The sequence below is a fragment of the Rhinolophus hipposideros genome, assembly GCF_964194185.1.
Source record: "Rhinolophus hipposideros genome assembly, chromosome: 6".
NCBI classification, from domain to species: Eukaryota; Metazoa; Chordata; class Mammalia; order Chiroptera; family Rhinolophidae; genus Rhinolophus; species Rhinolophus hipposideros.
In genome coordinates this window covers 42,967,156-42,986,744 of record NC_138052.1, presented here as the reverse complement: position 1 = coordinate 42,986,744, position 19,589 = coordinate 42,967,156, and the positions used below count along the sequence as shown (strand labels likewise).

Here is a 19,589-nt window from a genome sequence, read left to right as displayed (position 1 = left end):
TACATGCTTTTACTAGAACACGTTCAAATTCCCTGCATTATCTTCCACCTTGACTTTTCCCAATCCCCTTCAAGTTTAATCCCTAAATGCAGGATTGTGTTTTACAGACCTAATTTCTTCTATTTCCCCTTTTGTTACCGAAAATTAAGAAAAAGAGTTCAGATTTACCTTCTTGGAACAAGGCAAAACAAAATGAAACAACAACAAAACAACCAAAACAAAACAAAACAACAAAACAAAAATAACGCTGGGGCCCCAGGCAAAGAAAGGTGACCTTTTGGTCCTTACAGCATAATAACTTGTTTTCCCTAGAGAAAGGACTGCCACAGCTGTGGGTATTCCCTCTACTCTGCTTCACCTTCTAGTGTGTTATTTTTGGTTTATTTTCTCTGAATACTATTTTTGTTATCTTCTTTTTCAGTCTTTATTGCCTTGAAAGCTGTGCTCACACCCATTATTATACTTTCCAAAGAGTGAATAGAAGTTTCAAATAAACTCAAAGATCTGGAACGCCTTTGAGAACACCCTGACATAAAAATATGCAAATTAAAGGCATGTACAAGATACACCAGGGACTACCACATACTACATACTGCCAACCAACGTCATGTAGACAGTTTCAGTTTCCAAAGACAGTCTCTGAGAGTAAGCATATTAATTAAGATGATTACACTGAACCATCCCAGGGATTACTGTAAAACAAAATTAGCATTCCTGGAGTGTCGGGAGAGGTCCACATGCATAGAACCACCTGGAACATGTGGTAAATATTCAGATTCCAGAGTCCTAACCCCTGCTTACTGAATCCCAGTTCGCAAAAGCAAGGACCTAAACATGCACACTAAAGTTTCAAAAACAAGTCTGAACATAACCAACAGTATAGTGATAATTTTATCTGCGTCTGGGGAGATTAAAAACATTAATATTCTTTATTTTAGGGAGCTGAATTAATGTCTTTACAATGTGTAATTTCTTGACCTGTCTGATGACTGGAAAATCAGGTTAACTACTTACTGCCTGACATTGGGGAGACAAACCTGCTGCGTACGTGTGTGTCACAAAGACATAGCCACGAATTGGACAAACCAGACAGTCAATAATTCCTGTGGATATCCGAGCCAAGTCTAAACCAATGGTGCATTTCTTAATGAATAATATCTTTCCAGAACATTGCTGAGACAGAGGGCAACAAAGACTATTCTAGTATTTTGCAGTCTGGGAAAAGCCATAACAATAAAGTTACAAATGGGGCCTAAGAAAATCAGCATAACCTAATTAGGCAAAAGGACCAAAAACAAATGTGATGGAGTCTGCTTTTATGTTTTTTACCACTAAAATTATTTGTATTTGGTTTTACACTGAAGCTTGGAGGAAGAAAGGGACGGTCCAGGCATACTTATGCTGGCATATGGCTATGTATGCATAGGGATGTGTATGTACGCATGCACATTACCCTGGTTATGCAGAGAGGTAAGAGAGGTGATGAGAGATGAACCAGGGAGGCCACAGGAATGCCACTGTTAATGAGGAAGAGAGTAAACAAAGGTTCTGCAGACTGAATAAAGGCATTTTTGAAAATTTCATCAAGGCTAGAATAAACACGATTATGTGATGCTGACAGTTTAAAAGCTGTCTAAAAAGTGAAAGAAGGCACTTCATGCTAAATCCTCATTTTCCTGTACCAGAAAGTATTTCCTTGATTTATTTGTGAACACATATAATACAAAAAGTTTTTGAATCATCCAGTTCCGTTTAATAAAATTAAAGTGAGATGAGAAGGAAAAGCTGTCTTCCACATCACCTTTAGTAAAATCAGGTGTATATGTCTTGCTTTTTAAAGCCAGTGTTAAATGTTAAATAACAACAGGAATTTATGTAGCAGTTTAGGAATTCTCTCTGTTGTTACTGCTACGACATATATTCTCTCAAATAATGTAAATCATTAGTAATCATTTGGGAAACTGTTAGCAAATTTGGAAGACAATATCATAGGTAAATTTCATGACTTTTATTCCTATGTGGATAGAGACAGAAAAAGAGTAATTTCCTTTTACAATTCAAAAGAAGGGAATGAGAAGATAATAGTTGTTGTTTTTAAAACATTATCCTGAAGTAAAATATTTGCTACAAATATTACACATTTGAGCCAACAGTGTCACTTGAGCCATACCTTATTTTCCAAGTTGCATGCCTTTCAAATCATAGCATTTGGGAGTGAAAGCCACATACTGGCTATTTAACTACCACTCCCACCAAAAAGAATCATTTGTACTCTCCAGGATCAAGTTCTGCACCTATGACATTATGATGACAAAGTCCAACTCCCAGTACTAGAGTGAAGATTAAATGAACCGGATGTGCACTTAGTAAATTGCAAATCAAGATTCTTAATCAAAAAGACACTCGTTATGCTTACATTAGCGTTGTGATCTGTAGTAAAAAGATTGAAACGTATGTGTTCTTTATAAATTTGATTACCTGTGCTTAAGAGCAAGACTATTCTAACCCCAAAGCAATTAGATTCCGCAACATTCAGACTTTTATTAAATTACTGTGCGTGTATCCCCATTCCTTTCCTCCTTGCTCTCTTTTCAGTCTCTGTTAAGTATCCGTGGCTCTCTGTTTTCCCCACGACGCAATAGCAAAACAAGCATTTTCAGCTTCAGAGGTCGGACAAAGGATGTCGGTTCTGAAAATGACTTTGCAGATGATGAGCACAGTACATTTGAAGACAGCGAGAGCAGGAGAGACTCACTGTTTGTGCCCCACAGACATGGAGAGCGACGCAACAGTAACGTTAGTCAGGCCAGTATGTCATCCAGGATGGTGCCAGGGCTTCCAGCAAATGGGAAGATGCACAGCACTGTGGATTGCAATGGTGTGGTTTCCTTGGTGGGTGGACCAACAGCTCTAACCTCACCTACTGGACAACTTCCGCCAGAGGTGATAATAGATAATAAGTTAGCTAACACTGACATTACACACCAATTTGAAATAATCAAGGCCTGGGCAGTTTAGCCTGTTATACCATCTTGCTTCCCCAAAATGAAAGTCCTTAAAAATGATATGTGATTTATTGAATGCAAAACAATAGAATATTCAGAACCAATTGAATTGTATGGGACCATTAGCTTTCAAATATTTTAGATTAAAAGAACCCAGTTTTTAGAGTCTGGGATGACACACATATCTGCAAATTCAGTAGACCTACCAACACAAAATACTGGACATTTTAACAACCAAATCATTATTATAGATATATGTTCTCCCAGAATTGTGTAATTACCTATTTGTATTCTGGAAATTTCATATATTTAAAATTAACTATTGTAAGGACCAACATAGATAATGGGCAGTTTTCACACGACTGTCAATACTACAGTGACTCGAAAATGTTTTGATGTCTATTAAAATGACTCTAAAATGTTTTGATTTCTTATAGGATGGCATATAGAAATAATTTTCAAAATATCAGGAAAGCACACACATTTCATTGTACATCTGTGTTTGTGCATGGAAAAATTGGCCCATATATGTCAATATTGTCAAAATAGCCTCAAAGAAAATAATTCAGCCTTGGGACTATATAATCCTATTATCTGTTTTGGGGGAATATTGATTTGATTAGTAATCATTGAAATAAGCTGAAAAATGATTTGTATTTGAGAAAAATGAAACAATATATGACATTAGCATGCTTATGAAAATTTTCCCTGAAAATTCCGGCAGGTTATTTAAAATATTTCTGCAATATAATTGCCCTATTTGATTGCATCTAACTGGTTAATTCTTGGTAAGGGGTATTACCTGTGATATTTAAAAAAAAATTATTTATAACTTAAAAATCAATAAATATTATTATTTAAAAAACTGTCACTTGGAAAAAATTGCATGTAGCATGATTTTCCAAAGAAATGCTATGTGGTGTTGTATTATTCATTGAAAAGGGTGGTTTGAGCCATCAGTATTTGGTTTGCAGGGCACCACCACAGAAACGGAGGTCAGAAAGAGAAGGCTAAGTTCTTATCAGATTTCAATGGAGATGCTGGAGGATTCCTCTGGAAGGCAAAGAGCCATGAGCATAGCCAGCAAACTGACCAACACAATGGAGGGTAAGAAGGAGGCCACGGAATAGGCAGCTTTCTATGATTGTATGCTTTGTGGATCTATACCTTCTTCTCATAGAATTGCCTCAGTCAATTACCCAGGATCAGAACTGTGTTATAGACCTAAGTAGATGATATATGAAATACATTATGTCCACACCGATTATAAAACTAATGGTGTCCTTATTTCTTTTTTTACTTGGGTCCTTTTCTTGTCTGCAGAATGATATTTCATCATTTGGTATCCTATCAGTGAGAATTTATCCTTATGTTACATTATCCTTAAGCAATTAGAGGGAACACTTCCCTTTTTAAATTTTGGTATATAGAAGCACAAGGAAACATCTCTTTCAACCTTTAGTCTGTTTTCTAAGCAAGGTGGTGGGGTCTGGGGAGGCATATAAATGAGTTAGACGAATCAAAACCTGTGCTCTGCTTCAATAGGGACCCTAAAAAAAGATCTCTCCTCCATCTTCCATATACACAGAACCCATTACATTCCTTCAAAGGAGGGCTGACACAATGCTTGTTAATTTTGGCACACGGGAATGGGCAGCAACTATTACTCCATTGTTCATTCATTAAATAAGTCCCCACTTCTTGAAGAGGGATGTTACATTAGCACTGCAACTTTATAAGTCAATTATATGTCATATCTAACATATGTTCTTATGTTCTTCAAAAAATACCAATTACATTTTGTATCTTGCTCTGTTGATGTATTGGATATCTGAACAGTCACATAATTATAACAGGTTTTACCCATTAAAATTAATAAGTAACTGTTTATATATTAGGCTAAAATTCTGAAAGATACGAGAAATATGACTAATGGAAGTAAGTTTGGGTCTGAATCTATACTAAAAAGATGGACATATGATATTCTCATTGTGTGCAAGATCAATGCTTATGTGGAGACAATGAGATGAGAGATGAGTCACACATACTAATAAGGATCACAGCTTTAGATGATGTTCTTAAAAAGGTACTTTCAAAGAAAGAATAATTGTTTGATACATTTAATAGTCCTGTAAAGCTGATATAAAACTTGTTTTGATACAAGAGAATATAGCAATTTAATCAACTATTACCTAAGTTATTAGGTAATGAAGTTAGTTTGAAGCAAAATATTAAATTCAAAGTGATTATTTTCTGTATTTAATTAAAGGAGAAATAAAGTCTATTTACGTGACATTTTTAATGAACATTTTACGAAAATATTTAATGAGATTGTCTTCTCATGTTTAAGCTAAGTTATATAAACTTCCATCCCCAAGTAGACACATCAATTTTATCAAATAATGTATAATCTATAGCAACAATAATTAATTTTTAGTGTTATTTACTACTCTTCCTCTTTATTGTTTCCCCAGAACTTGAAGAATCTAGACAGAAATGTCCACCATGCTGGTATAGATTTGCCAATGTGTTCTTGATCTGGGACTGCTGTGATGCATGGTTAAAAGTGAAGCATCTTGTCAATTTAATTGTTATGGATCCATTTGTTGATCTTGCCATTACTATTTGCATTGTCTTAAATACCCTCTTTATGGCCATGGAACATTATCCAATGACTGGTCAATTCAGTAGAGTGTTGACAGTAGGAAACCTGGTAAGTTCATTTGAAGTTTACTTATTTCCTTGGGTACGAGTGAGGGAGACAGACAAAAAAAGAAATACATTTGTGCTGTGTTGAAACAAAAATTATATCTTCTTTCTTCACAGGAAAAAACACCTCAAGGAATATTACAGGGAATCTCAGCAATAAGGTCTAAAATTCAACTAGTATTAATGCTGAGTGTTTAATGTCCATATTGATTGATAATGGTGTCTTACCAGTTGCAAACTTATTTAAATTTTTACTATCATTCTTGCTGGAAATATAGATCCAGAGAAAACATGAGATCTAAATCTGGCTCCAAAAAACATACACAGCCTCTGAAGACATCATGTCCATTGAAAGGAATACACAGGACAAATTCTATACCAAAGAAGGCATAGTTGCTTCAAACTGAATTACCTAACAAAATGCTTTAGTAGTAGTATTACACATAGATGGAATAGTAAAAATGCATTTGTAATTTAGCCATACTTTTGGTTCAAATTACTTGAGCAGGCATCTGTGTATGTGTATGCTTGCATATACATTTCCTCCTAAATTATATGAAGAGATTGAAATGGATGAACAAGTAAGAAAAGGATTTATATTAATCAAGACCTTCCTTTTTGGCACAAGACAGAAACAAACTCAAGCTAGCTTAAGAGGGGGGAAGAAAAATACTGAATTGTGGAAAGGAAAGAGAAAACAAACTACCAAACCATATAAAGGGTAATTTTGTAGTTAGGCTCCAGGAAATTGTTTTAACCAAGGGCCTGGGTATAACCCAAATGTTCGCTGCATCTTTCGTCTCTAGGACAGGAAACATGCTCAGCCATAGTTCACTGGTTTTACGTCCTGTAACTTTTGCACTTAAAAAAGACTAGATCTCTTTTTAAATTCCAGTTCAAAGACTCTCATGATAAGAGGACTCTACTTGGCATAGCTTGAGTTAGATGCTCACCTCTAGCTAAATCAGCCTTGGCAGAGAGTGGAGTCAGATGAAAACATGGCAGTCTTAAGGAATCATACAGGTGGAGGAGCAATCGCCAACAGAAGGGGAAAGAGAATACTCGGCAGAAAATTGCGTAAACCTCTACCCCAATAACTGGCCTCAATTTCATTGCATTATTTGATTCAATAGAACCCTACCAGATTCTTAAGATCTTCATCTTTGGCACCTGTGATATTGATTTTTGTTCTGATTATTCATTGATCTTTCCAATTAGTCCAACTCTGCCTCCTTTTCTGAACTTCTCTTCTTATGCCTCTTACAGCTCTGTTTTTGGCTCAATGTTTTTATGTACTTGACAACTCTAATGATTATCCACTCTTGTGAAATAAGCTGTGTCCCAGTCCTGTGTTTCCAACTGTTATAGATCACTGCTCAAGGACAACTTTAAACATAGTATATGAGAGTTAAAAGATCATCTTTCCCACAGTCTATTGAAAGTCCTAACAATCTCACTTCATTTTTGTGTTACCTCTACTAGTGGCTTTCCAGCTTCAAAGAATCCTATCTTCATAGGAGTTTTATAGCTAGCTTGACTTACTTCTCCCTTCTTTCTTAATATAACTGGGTATGAAGACCATTACTTCTTCTTTCAAGGTATCTCTTTTTTTTAATCCTATAACTACTATTAAAATAATATTTTTGGTATCCTTCTAATGAGGCTCTTGTGCAATAATAGTCATATGTACACCAATTTCGGCACTCAATATTATTTGACCTTGATAAAGTGTCTATTGTCTATATTTGTGGTTCAACACTCTTATCTGGTTTTCAAGACTCCCCCTACCCTATCTGATCCTATCCTTCTTATACTATCTTATTGTCCATTGTTTCCTAATTAGCTACCATCAGCCCCATCAGAACAGCCTTATCACTGTACCACATAAACACCACACAAATGTTTATATGTTTACCTATGAGAAAATATTTCACTGTGCTCTACATTCACATTTAGAATATTCTAACTCACCTCATCTTAATTCTTCATGTTTTCCAAGATTCAACTCCAGCCCTATCACCTCTAATTATGATACTCTTCCAATTGAACACTCTTTTAACTCCAAATGGATTTGTAATAAAACTTGGTTGAATATTAAACACTTCCATGTTGTGTTATAATTCTTGATTTTCAAGTCCATTATAAATTATTTGGTGGCTAAGGTCACATCCCATTTTTCTTTTGTATCTCCAACAGTGTTTACACGGTTGTTGTTCAATAAATTACGAACTCATTGTTTCCTATCCAAAAGGGCTGTTTCCCCCCAAAGGGGGCTATGTTTTATTAAAGAATATGGGCTTTGGAGGCAGTTGCAACTGGGTTTGACCTCATTACCAATGCTTACTAATAATGTAGCATCTGGACAATTCTGATAAAACATCTGAGTCTTTGTTTTCTATTACTGAAACGGACACAATAATACCCATCTCCCAGAGTTGTTGTGAAGGTTGAATGAGGTAATGTGAAAACACTTAGCACTATGCCTGGCATCTAGCATGTGCTCAATAAATAATTTCCTTCCTCTTATATATGCTATTAACCTTTCTTTGAAATACTGATGGGAAATAGTTTTGCTCTAGCTCTTGTATTTTCCCCAGGATATTGGAGTGTTAGGGAAGTTGAACAAATGAAGGAAGATGTTTTGGAAATTCGCCCGACTGAAGCAGGAAATTGAAGTTTTATAGAATTCCAATGTTCAAGCAATTGAGTATGGAAGCACAGGATAAGAGAGGTTGGGTTATAGGATAATGAAATGGAAAAGCACTAGACTAAAGCTTAAATCTGGGTCTAAGTTCAAGTGTCTAAGCTAAATATCGGTGTGGTCCGAAAAAAGTCACATAGATCTTTTGGTCTGTTTTCTCATGAGTACAATGTTTGGATTAGACAATATTTGATGCCCCCCCCAGCCAGTTCTAAAAGTCTATAAAGTTATGAGTAGCAACGAAGATAAGGAGGTAGGGAAGTGAGGTGGAAGACTAATGACTGGTAGAACCACCGTTAAATTGAGATTAGTGCTAAGGAAAGAAAGCGCATCAAGATGGAGAGCGTAGATAATGGAACAGATTTGAATGAACTATTCCTACAATAAGAATAGGAGAATGTGAAAACTGACTATCTCTATTGGCTGATGGCTCTTTTTATTATTATTATTATTATTATTATCTTATATCCATAAAGCATTTTATAGTTTATGTCTCACATATCATATTTGATACTAATAAAAACTTTATAATAAATGTTTACATATGAAAAAACAATGTGTTTCAAATATACATAATATTAAATATAAAAATAACATATTTCATAGATTAGATAGATAGATAGATAGATAGATAGATAGATAGATAGATAGATAGATAGAAAGATGATAGAATACTCCTTATATCAGGGATACTTAGCTGACTTTGGGATATATTACACACCTTGGATGGTTGCATTCATATTTTGTGGGGAGTTTATAGTTTGCTCATTAAAATAAATTTAGAATTTCTATGGATTACTTTTTACTGCTCAAATGACAGCATACTGCCTTATAAATACGGACACAAGAGGTTTTGGTTGAATTGATAAGAAAAGAATGACCCATAACAGAATTGCATAATTTTGAGTCTTTACTTAGATCGATGTGTCCCTTTTGCATCCTGTTTCTGGAGCATATAAAACTTTCATCACATCTCTGTTGAATGGATTGATTAAATTTGACTATCAAGAGACCTCAAATATCTATTAAGTTTCTCTAAGATGATCTGTTTTGTTTTTGTTTTTTATTTTATTGTGACAATTATAAAGTCCATGCACCCACCTTAGGGATTCTCTAAGCAAGAAATCCTCCCATCGGTCATAGTAGGTTAGACAACTTCTTTATCACACAGTCATTTCCAAATAACATAACTTTTTCTTCATGGAATATAGACAAAGATGTATAACTCCTACAACTGGTTTCTTTTCTTTCTATAATGCTCATTATACCAGTGCTTAAGAGTGCATCATCTGTCCTTATTCTGCTACCTCCAGAAGGGAACTCAGCATGGTACCTGTTCTAAGGATTTTACAGGCAATTTGGAAATAAAAACCCAAAGAAATACAATTAGCAAAATTATTTTAATTAAGTGGAGTGATGTAGGACATTAATTTTAAATTTCAGGAAAGGGATATGATAACTCTTTGAAGGAAAAATAATGACTTATTTATTTAAAGATAAAACATTTGGGAGCCAAATCCTAGAATTCACCTGGGAGGCCTCTCACATCCAAGGAGTGCAACTTTGCCACCTAACTCTTTACCTGGTGTAGTATAATAATGCCTTGTCATCTCCAAACTAACAACGTCTAATGAGGCTCTTTCTTGTATGACAATAATCATGTGTACACCAATTTCTGAATAAAATTTGCTAAGCTAATACTGATAGAAGTCCAAGAAGTTTAGACAAAGATCTGATAAATCATTTCAATAAATATCCTCCCTTGACAGATAAGGGAAATGAAAATCACAAATGTCAAATTATTTGCCACCACTTTTCCTTAACTGTATTTCAATTTTATTGAAAACGAATTAACAACAACAAATATTTAATCATGCATATCCAAAAGGCATGGGGATAATAAAACTATAAGCATTAAAACAGAGGCTAGCAGTAATGGAGCAAATGGCTAAATCAAATTCACTACAAAGGAATGGAACATCAGTCTGAGCAAGCAAAGGTTCTGCAGAGCAAACTTCAGCTTTTAGAAGGAACATTTCTATCTTTTTAATGTGTATCAACAGAACTTCCTCTCTGTCTAGGTAAATACTCAATAGTATACAACTTATTTAACCTTCCCATCCCTGAACTGAGGCCTTAACTCCTAACATTTGATCACCCCAAACTCTGTCACCCCCCCTCAAAGAACTCCAAATGCCTCAGATTTCTTTTACTCTTGGTCGAGACTCACAAGCTGATTCTCATCCCAACCTTTAGCAATTACATTTTGATTAGTTATCATATCCATCACATAGCATATATTAGAAACTTATCACTGAACTTATCTCCTCATTATAGAAGCCGGTTTAGGAAACCTAATAATTCATTGTCCATAAAAAATATATCAGCCTAAATGAGTTATGTTTATGCAATTTCAGATTTGTATATCTTAAATACTATTGTATTTTCAAAGCTAGCACAGTATCTACCATTTATTAGGTGCCCAGCAATTTTTTATATGAAAGAATAAATGGCTACAGGATCATATAAACCAGTTTCAAAAGATAAAAAGCTTCTGCAGAAGACAAGTTATAACTAGGCTGAGTTCAAACAATAAACATTCTACATCTTTTTTATTAATTGTCTGGGTCTTGAAAATTATTTGTGATACAGAAAATTCAAAAGCAGATGAATGTGTGTTTATAAAACATACACACACTCACCATGTTTTCCGAAAAATAAGACCTAGCTGAACCATCAATTCTAATGTGTCTTTTGGAGCAAAAATTAATATAAGACCCTGTCTTATGTAATATAACATAAGACTGGGTATAATACAATGCTAGGTGTTATATTAATTTTTGTTCGAAAAGATGCATTAGAGCTGATGGTCCGGTTACGTATTATTTTGGGGGTAATATTTTATATATATATATATATATATATATATATATATACACATACATACATATATATACATACATACATATATATATACATACATACATATATATATATATATATATATATATATAATTCCTGTCCATATCCAGAGGTTGCCAGTTCTTTCTGTTGTTAGCATTTTTTAATGGAGTTTTAAAATTATGTAAATGTAGGTATCACAATCAGTATGCTTGGTTGACCTTAGCAAGAATGGGAAAGACTTCTAAAAATTATTTTTTTAAAACTTTTGTTTATTTAAGTGTGTTTTTTCACACACCCATTAGCTCCAAGTCAAGTAGTTGTTTCAATCTAGTTGTGGAGGGCGCAGCTCACACTGGCCCATGTGGGGACCAGCAACCTTGCTGTTAAGAGCACGGTGCTCTAACCAATTGAGCTAACTGGCCGCCCCCCTAAAAATTCTTACTCACTGACAATGCTAAACCTAGATTAAAATATACCAAAAGCAGTCCTAGTGATTTTTAGGACTTAAATTGAAGACACTGAAAGATACAAAGAGCTGTGATTTTAAATTGCAAATGGTAATTAAAATGTTATTTTTAAAGAGAAGTGTCACGTTGGGATAAAATTTTAGATGAAAGAATGTAAGTTTAAGATATATGCTTTTAGAATGAAAGATATCTTCCAGTCACTTCAGAAGAGCTGAAAAGATCGCCTTATGATTTTCGGTAGGAAGAGATATTTATAGATCATTTATGTGGATAGTTTCTAACTCTTACCTGCATAGTTTAACTAATATATTTCTATAATTAGGCTGCCTATTTTAAATAGTAGCTGCTTCTGAAACTTTATATAAGAAATAAAATTTGTATAAATAAAAACATATTTTATATTCACCAGGGGGGAAAATCCCATGGTGAGTCAATGCATAAAATGAAAACATAATTTTTCAATGTGCATGCCACCATATATCTGGATTTTCGTGGATAGACTTGCTTAAAATACATTTTATTTTCATTTGAGTGAATAAATGATGAACTGAAGGTTTTGTTTGTTTTTCGTTGTTTTTTTGTGTGTTTTTTTTTTCTGGATGGGTATTTCCCTTAGGTCTTTCTATGACTTGGAAAATGAGATGTTAGCTGCAATTACATATTAGTAAGAGTGCATTAAGATATGTTAATATGATGTTTTAGGAAACCAAATAATTTTGATACTGTGACTTGATAGAGTTTCTCCAAAGTAAAGGCTGATTTACCTTGTAAACGGTAAGCTTGACTTTATAGTCATGACACGAAGCTTTTACTTGCAGCTCATTAAAAGAATTGCTTTAAAATGTATATATATATATTTTTTTTTTGCAAGAGTAATTTCATAACTCTTCATGTCTTTGGGTCTCTTAGCCTGTGGTTTTAAGTTAAAAAACAAATTTTGAGTTTATGCCATTGTTTTTCTTTCTATTGGGAAATAGATACTCATTCAACCAGTCAAATAATTTGTTATTCTTAATTATGGATGTATGCATACTGAGGATGTTCTCCTGCTGCTTTTAATTAAATCTGCAGTTCTTTGCTCTATTAATCCATTAACCTTAATTCTGAGGCATGCATCCAGAGATCATTATTATAAAACATTTGTGGCAAACTCATTCTTCTTTCAGGAATGTTTATAAAATCATAGAAATATGATGATGTCCCTTTAAAAAATCGAGAACAAAATATGGTTTCTATCAAATTTAAAGTAATGTTTATATTACTTTCAATAACACAGATTTGTTCCTAACGCAATAGTACTCCAAAAAAAATATTGTGATTATGGTAGAAGCACAGTGTACCAAAAAGGGTAACTGATATTTCATTGATATTCAGTAGCTATTATTTAGTATCAAATTTAAAATGTGGACCATCAAATGTTCTTAAAATTAGCATTTTCCTGGAAATCTAACAGATTCATTAAATAAAACAAATCTACTTAAAATATTCCCCTAAAACAAAATGCTAAACTTCATCAATTCCTCACTTTAGGTCTTCACTGGGATTTTCACAGCAGAAATGGTTCTCAAGATCATTGCCATGGATCCATATTATTATTTCCAAGAGGGTTGGAATATCTTTGATGGAATTATTGTCAGTCTCAGTTTGATGGAGCTTGGCCTGTCAAATGTGGAGGGATTGTCTGTACTGAGATCATTCAGACTGGTATCTGCATAGACTGTTTATATTTTGTCTTTCATTAACAGAACATTTATTTTGAAAGTGAATCAATATGTATTTCTACAGTTATTTACTTTCATTGATATTTTCAATTTACACTAATATGTGTGGTATTCTAAGAAAATATATAAATGTTCTCTTTAAAGCTAAGTGTGACTATTTTCTAAGAATGATAAAAATGGTTGAAACTCTTCATAATGGTTAGCTATGTGGGGCACATTTAAAAACACTATGTGCTTCAAAAATTGTTTTAAATTCATTAAATTTTTTTTTTGCTTTAAAAAAGTTTAAAGCTTTAAAGTCTGTAAAGAAATGCAAATAAAAACTTTAGGCCCCAATTAATCTTAGCTTTTTATCAACTTATATTAGTGGGAGCGACTTTAAACAAACATGTGGGAAAATATTTGATATCATTTGCACTTTAAACAATGGTATAACAAACTTTTTTGAATTTAGTAAAACAAAATTATTGAAAAATATACAAAATTTTATTGGAAATTAAGTAAAATGTGTATTTTTTTTTCAAATTGAAAGGAAGCCTTCTGTAAGTTTATCAAATTAGTTTATTTTACTTTTATTTTATAAATGTGCATTTGTAATATATAACTCATGCTTTTCATATTTCTTCTTAACTCTCTAAACTGTAGCTTGAGGATATTAATTTGCTAAATTTACAATGTCTCTAACAAAATATTAACTCGTTTTCATAGATATATCTATTGATGAATCAGAAATGTTTTATTCATCACCTCGAAAATATTTCTTTTCAATTTTTTGCATTTAAATGATATTACAATTTGATTTACAATTCCAATATTATTAACACTTTTTTTTCTGGATTTGAGTTTGTTTAGTATGGTTTGAGTTTTTATATCCCTCAGAGGCAGGTCTACAATATGGCATACTAATAAAACTATGTCTAACTTACTTCCATATTATATTGTGATTTCTACTAAGAGTATATTTTCACTTGATTGCAGCTTCGAGTTTTCAAGTTGGCAAAATCTTGGCCTACCCTGAATATGCTGATTAAGATCATTGGTAATTCAGTGGGGGCTCTGGGTAACCTCACCTTGGTGTTGGCCATCATTGTCTTCATTTTTGCCGTGGTCGGCATGCAGCTGTTTGGTAAGAGCTACAAAGAATGTGTCTGCAAGATCTCCAGTGACTGTGAACTTCCACGCTGGCACATGAATGACTTCTTCCACTCCTTCCTGATTGTGTTCCGCGTGCTGTGTGGAGAGTGGATAGAGACCATGTGGGACTGCATGGAGGTCGCCGGCCAAACCATGTGCCTTATTGTATTTATGTTGGTCATGGTCATTGGAAACCTGGTGGTATGTATGTGTTACAAGTGCTTCTAATTAAGAACAAGTTCACATAGTACCTAGGAAGGTAGCCTGACCCAGTAGATGTGTCTCTGGTTTATCATCAGTGATGCAGACTCAAATCCCCGTACCAACCCTGAGTGCATGGGCGAGTTACTTAACTTTTCTGAGGCTCAAGTTCCCATACTATGAAACTGAAATAACAAAACTGAAATTTTATGGTTGATGTGAGGATTAAATGAGGTCTATCTGAAAAGTTAGGAGCAAAAGCATTAGTGGGTCTTTTTTTTACTTTTTTTATTCAATGAAATGTTTTATTGATCATCAAGACTAACTTAATCTTAATATTGTAATAGCCTAAATTATTTTTATCCCAATGTTATCTTGATAAGACAATGATCTCTAGTAAATCTAAAAATACAACAATCTATTCTATATTGAAATTGCTCTTTATACATTCATAGTCCATACTGTTTACTTACTCAAAGACATAAGTTGCATATTACCAAATTTTGATGAAATAGAGCTTTACATTTTAGTTATGTATTTTAATTATCGAAATGATTTGGAAAGGAACTAAATATATGCTTCCCCGAATTTTTTTCTTAAAGGAAAATAAATTATTATAGTTTAAATTAGTCATACATACAGACATTGACCAGATTTTAAAAACCTCTTCTAACTGACTGAAAAGCACCACTGTCAAAGCATAATTTGTATGTTTGCATTTAAATGTTTAAAACTTCTCAGTCATGTACAGACAAAGCATTCCTTATGTATCACACTACATTTTCCTTTGAGAGGTACATTTCAAGTGAGATTGCTTAAAAGAATTCTGTGGGATACCAGCGAACAGGCAATTTTTTTCAGAATAGAAAATTAGGAAGCTCTAGATTCTGAACAAAATCTGATAGAGAAATGAAACACACTGGGGTTCTTGCTTTGCATGTGTCTTCCTACCATGTAACAGTTTTTAAAATTCAGTAACTACATGTCAAGCTAAAAATATTCCTATAAACAAATTTTATTTTATATCAGCTATGTAATTATTCCTGCATTAGTCATATTTTATCAGTTAGTTAGGTAATTTCACCCATGTTTCCCAATGATACTCCAAGATTTAAGATTTACTCACATTTTCTGCACAAAAAAAGGAAAGAGAAAAGTAATTTACATTATGTGGGTCTAGCCTATCCTTGGAATAATTTTAGATTTTTCTCCATCTGCTAAACTATTTGGACACAAAAATTTCAATGCATGTCGGTGAGAAATGTGTTATATAATTTGGATTTAGAAATTTCTGTTCTTATAGGAGTTTGTGACCATTGGACAACATAATTTATATTTCAAGTATATTGTTTTAACGAATATTACTAAGCTATTCAATTAATTAATTAATTACACACAAAGCTAGACATTCCCTAGACAAACTGATAAAATGACTAAAATTAAAATATCTATTTTTTTTTCTTACTGGCCAAAACCATAAAAATGGGATTTGTTCTTTCACTGGCAACCCTTAGTAGATACTATTTAGATCTTAGAGGCTCTGGTTTCCCATTGTTTTCAGTAGGAAACAGAAGACACTTGTTTTATCATTCTACCCTTACAGCAGGTAAAAGATATCAGGTTCTGTAAATAGTGTGTAGTTAAGACATGGTGTCTGAAATACAGTAAGCATTCAAGAAGCATGTGATGAATTAATTTTAGCAAAGATCTACATGCTTCCTGTTTAAACTATTGTATTTATGTATACTTCAATATTAATGTAGCAAATTTTCATTTTTTCGTTTAGGTTCTGAACCTCTTTCTGGCCTTATTATTGAGTTCATTTAGCTCAGACAATCTTGCTGCTACTGACGATGATAATGAAATGAACAATCTCCAGATTGCAATAGGAAGGATGCAAAAAGGAATCGATTACATAAAGAATAAGATACGGGAGTGTTTCCGAAAAACCTTTCTGAGAAAGCCAAAGGTTATTGAAATACAAGAGGGCATAAAGATAGACAGCTGCTTGTCCAATAATACTGGAATTGAAATAAGCAAAGAGCTAAATTATCTTAAAGATGGAAATGGAACCACCAGTGGTTTAGGTACTGGAAGCAGTGTCGAAAAATATGTAATTGATGAAAACGATTATATGTCATTCATAAACAACCCAAGTCTCACTGTAACAGTGCCAATTGCTGTTGGAGAGTCTGATTTTGAAAACTTAAATACTGAAGAGTTCAGTAGTGAGTCAGAACTAGAAGAAAGCAAGGAGGTAAGAATGTTTTCAACTTTTTGTTGTATTTCCTATAATATCCATGCAACATAGTTATTGAGTATTTCATTGTGTTTATATTGTTTAAAAGTATATTGAAAATCATATATATTGTAATGTTAGAAAAGTATGAGATGTTCTTTACTGGGAAATTCATTCATAGAAATTCCAACTTTCCACTGGAAACCTTCATTTTGAATAATTAGTATATTCAACTTGATAGTTTGAAAGTCTTAAAAAAAAGTATGCCCTTCCAAAAAAGAGATGTTATTTAATACATTCCATTCTATACTACCTTATGCTCTTTAGAAACATTAATGAACCATATTTTATTGATATTGTGTTAAGTGTCACCTCCTTACTTTCTATATTAGCTTTTGCTACGGTTTGCTTTAATATGAAAGTTTTGCAGTTTTTGTTCACCTCTGAAAGTTTTATTGACTATGATAGAATGTTATTCATTTATGAAAGTGTTACACATATTAGGAAAGTTCAAGTACCACTGATTATATTTTGCCCAGTCAAGAATGAGCAAATCTATAATGAACTTGAAAATATGAACTTGAAAATAGTAAGAACTACTTAGAAAAGCTCCACTTGAGGATTACAGTTAAACCATAGACTGAAAAGCTGCTCTGTCATATTACTAGTTGTTTAAAAGAAAAGAAGGAAATTATTCCTACTGTATGATTAGAATTCATCGGATCCCATAATAGTAGCTTGATGGTGTTAATTCTGCAATTCTGTGTTGTGAAGAATAGGATTGAATTTTTCCTATTACTATTTATGGATTTCTAATATAGCAATAGGAAATAAGTCAAGCATGGAGTTATAAAAGATTCATAGAGTTTTAGATTCAGGGTGTAATACTGACACCATAGGAATCAGACTAACGATGTCTGATTTTGTGAGCATATTTTGGAACCCTTTTTAATAACAGTAAGAACAGAATTTGTATAAGTAACAAGAGTTGACAATGTCACCACTCATAGCCTCCTGATCCCTTTCTTGCAGGTATTTCAGAGCTGCTGAGGTATAATACTAAATGTAAAAATATTTTGAAAAATATTTCAAAGTGAGGTATAAGAGTCTTTCTCTTAATTCCACTCCAAGTCTGCGTAGTGAGTTCAATTATAATCTATATGTTGCTCATTCTGGAAAAATAAGAATTCCAATTTTATGTTCCATCACCTGATGATATAGATTTATTTAATAAGAAACACAAATTGATTAACAAACATTTATTAGGCACTTTTTGTGAACTTGGCTGGACACTAAATGTAAGGAGGAGTTAAAGGGGAGCTCCATAACATGACCCGCTTCAGGGAAATCTCAACATCTCAAAATCTCAACATATTTGAAGAAGTTTAACATCACTAAGTCACAATATCATTAGGGACATACTGAAAACTTTAATCCTGCAGGACTGAATGTAAGGTTATAGGTATTGAGAATAGCAAGAACACAGCAAATTGGTAAATGGAAGAGATAAAATTATAACAGACCTCAAAGTCTGGGTGAAATATATGAACAGAAAGCAAAAAACAGAAACCCACTAAACAAAAGACAGGTTAGAGTGAGCTTAGTAGTAAGATGAGGCAGTGCAACAATCAGCATGAATATAGTATGTACTGGTTGAGAAGCTAGTGGAAAACTGTTTGGACGAGTCAGGTAGTTTCAGATTGTATAGTCTTTGAAGTAAGTCGAAGAGTTTTGAATTGGCTGCATAGACAATAAGGAACGATTTGTCTGTTCTGAAGCAGGGGAAAGGCAATAAAAAGCTATGTTTTAGGAAAATACATTTGATATCAATGAGTAAAACAGTTTGGAGTGAGGGTTAAGGGAGTTTTCTTGGGGAATGTGGTTAACGATCATTTCATAGCCATGAGGTGAGGAAACACGGGACTAGGGTGATAAGTGTGGGGACTGAGACTGTCCACTTGACAGACCTAGTAAAGAATCTGGGAAGTTGGAAAAATGGCAATGCCACGGTCTGAGATCACCTTTTTAGAAAGGTTACCAGGTTTGTGTGGGAAGAAGATGAATTCAGTTGGGATACAGTGAAGTAGAAATGACAGTGTTAGGAACCAGAACCTGGATGAGAGGTCGGGGTTTAAAAATTGTTTCAACAATGCAGATTTCATAATTATCTGATTCCTCTAACATAGAGCAGCTCACCAAAAAAGTAATTAGAAAGAGAAAATAGGGAAGACTACCAACAAGACTAGCTTGAGATCAAGAAGAGATAGAAAAGTCAAAGATGTAGATAAACTTTTGCTACATTAATATCACAGTTTTATCACATTAGATCATGGAAATTAAATGTCTTCAAACAGCTGGTTTCCGGAATACTTCAGAAACTCTGTAATGTCCACAGATATTTCAAATGATTACTTAGAAGGATACTACCTTGTTGTCATAGCTTTTTAATGGCTAAAAAAATAAAAAATTTGGAATAATGAGATACAATATCAAGTCCTAGAAAATATT

General features: G+C 33.4%; 1 protein-coding gene across 8 annotated transcripts in view; it reads left to right on the top strand.

Annotated features, from left to right (window-relative positions):
• Nucleotides 1-19,589, top strand: part of SCN3A (sodium voltage-gated channel alpha subunit 3) — a 106,817-nt gene that overhangs the window by 57,299 nt on the left and 29,929 nt on the right. For 4 of the 8 annotated variants that reach the window (XM_081050887.1, XM_081050885.1, XM_081050886.1 and 1 more), the window contains exons 13-18: nucleotides 2,596-2,943; nucleotides 3,980-4,112; nucleotides 5,480-5,718; nucleotides 13,317-13,490; nucleotides 14,486-14,842; nucleotides 16,629-17,099. In XM_081050887.1, coding sequence (XP_080907013.1) covers nucleotides 2,596-2,943; nucleotides 3,980-4,112; nucleotides 5,480-5,718; nucleotides 13,317-13,490; nucleotides 14,486-14,842; nucleotides 16,629-17,099 — 1,722 coding nt within the window. The remainder of the gene's footprint in view (nucleotides 1-2,595; nucleotides 2,944-3,979; nucleotides 4,113-5,479; nucleotides 5,719-13,316; nucleotides 13,491-14,485; nucleotides 14,843-16,628; nucleotides 17,100-19,589) is intronic. The other 4 variants (XM_081050890.1, XM_081050889.1, XM_081050888.1 and 1 more) reach the window with 4 other exon arrangements.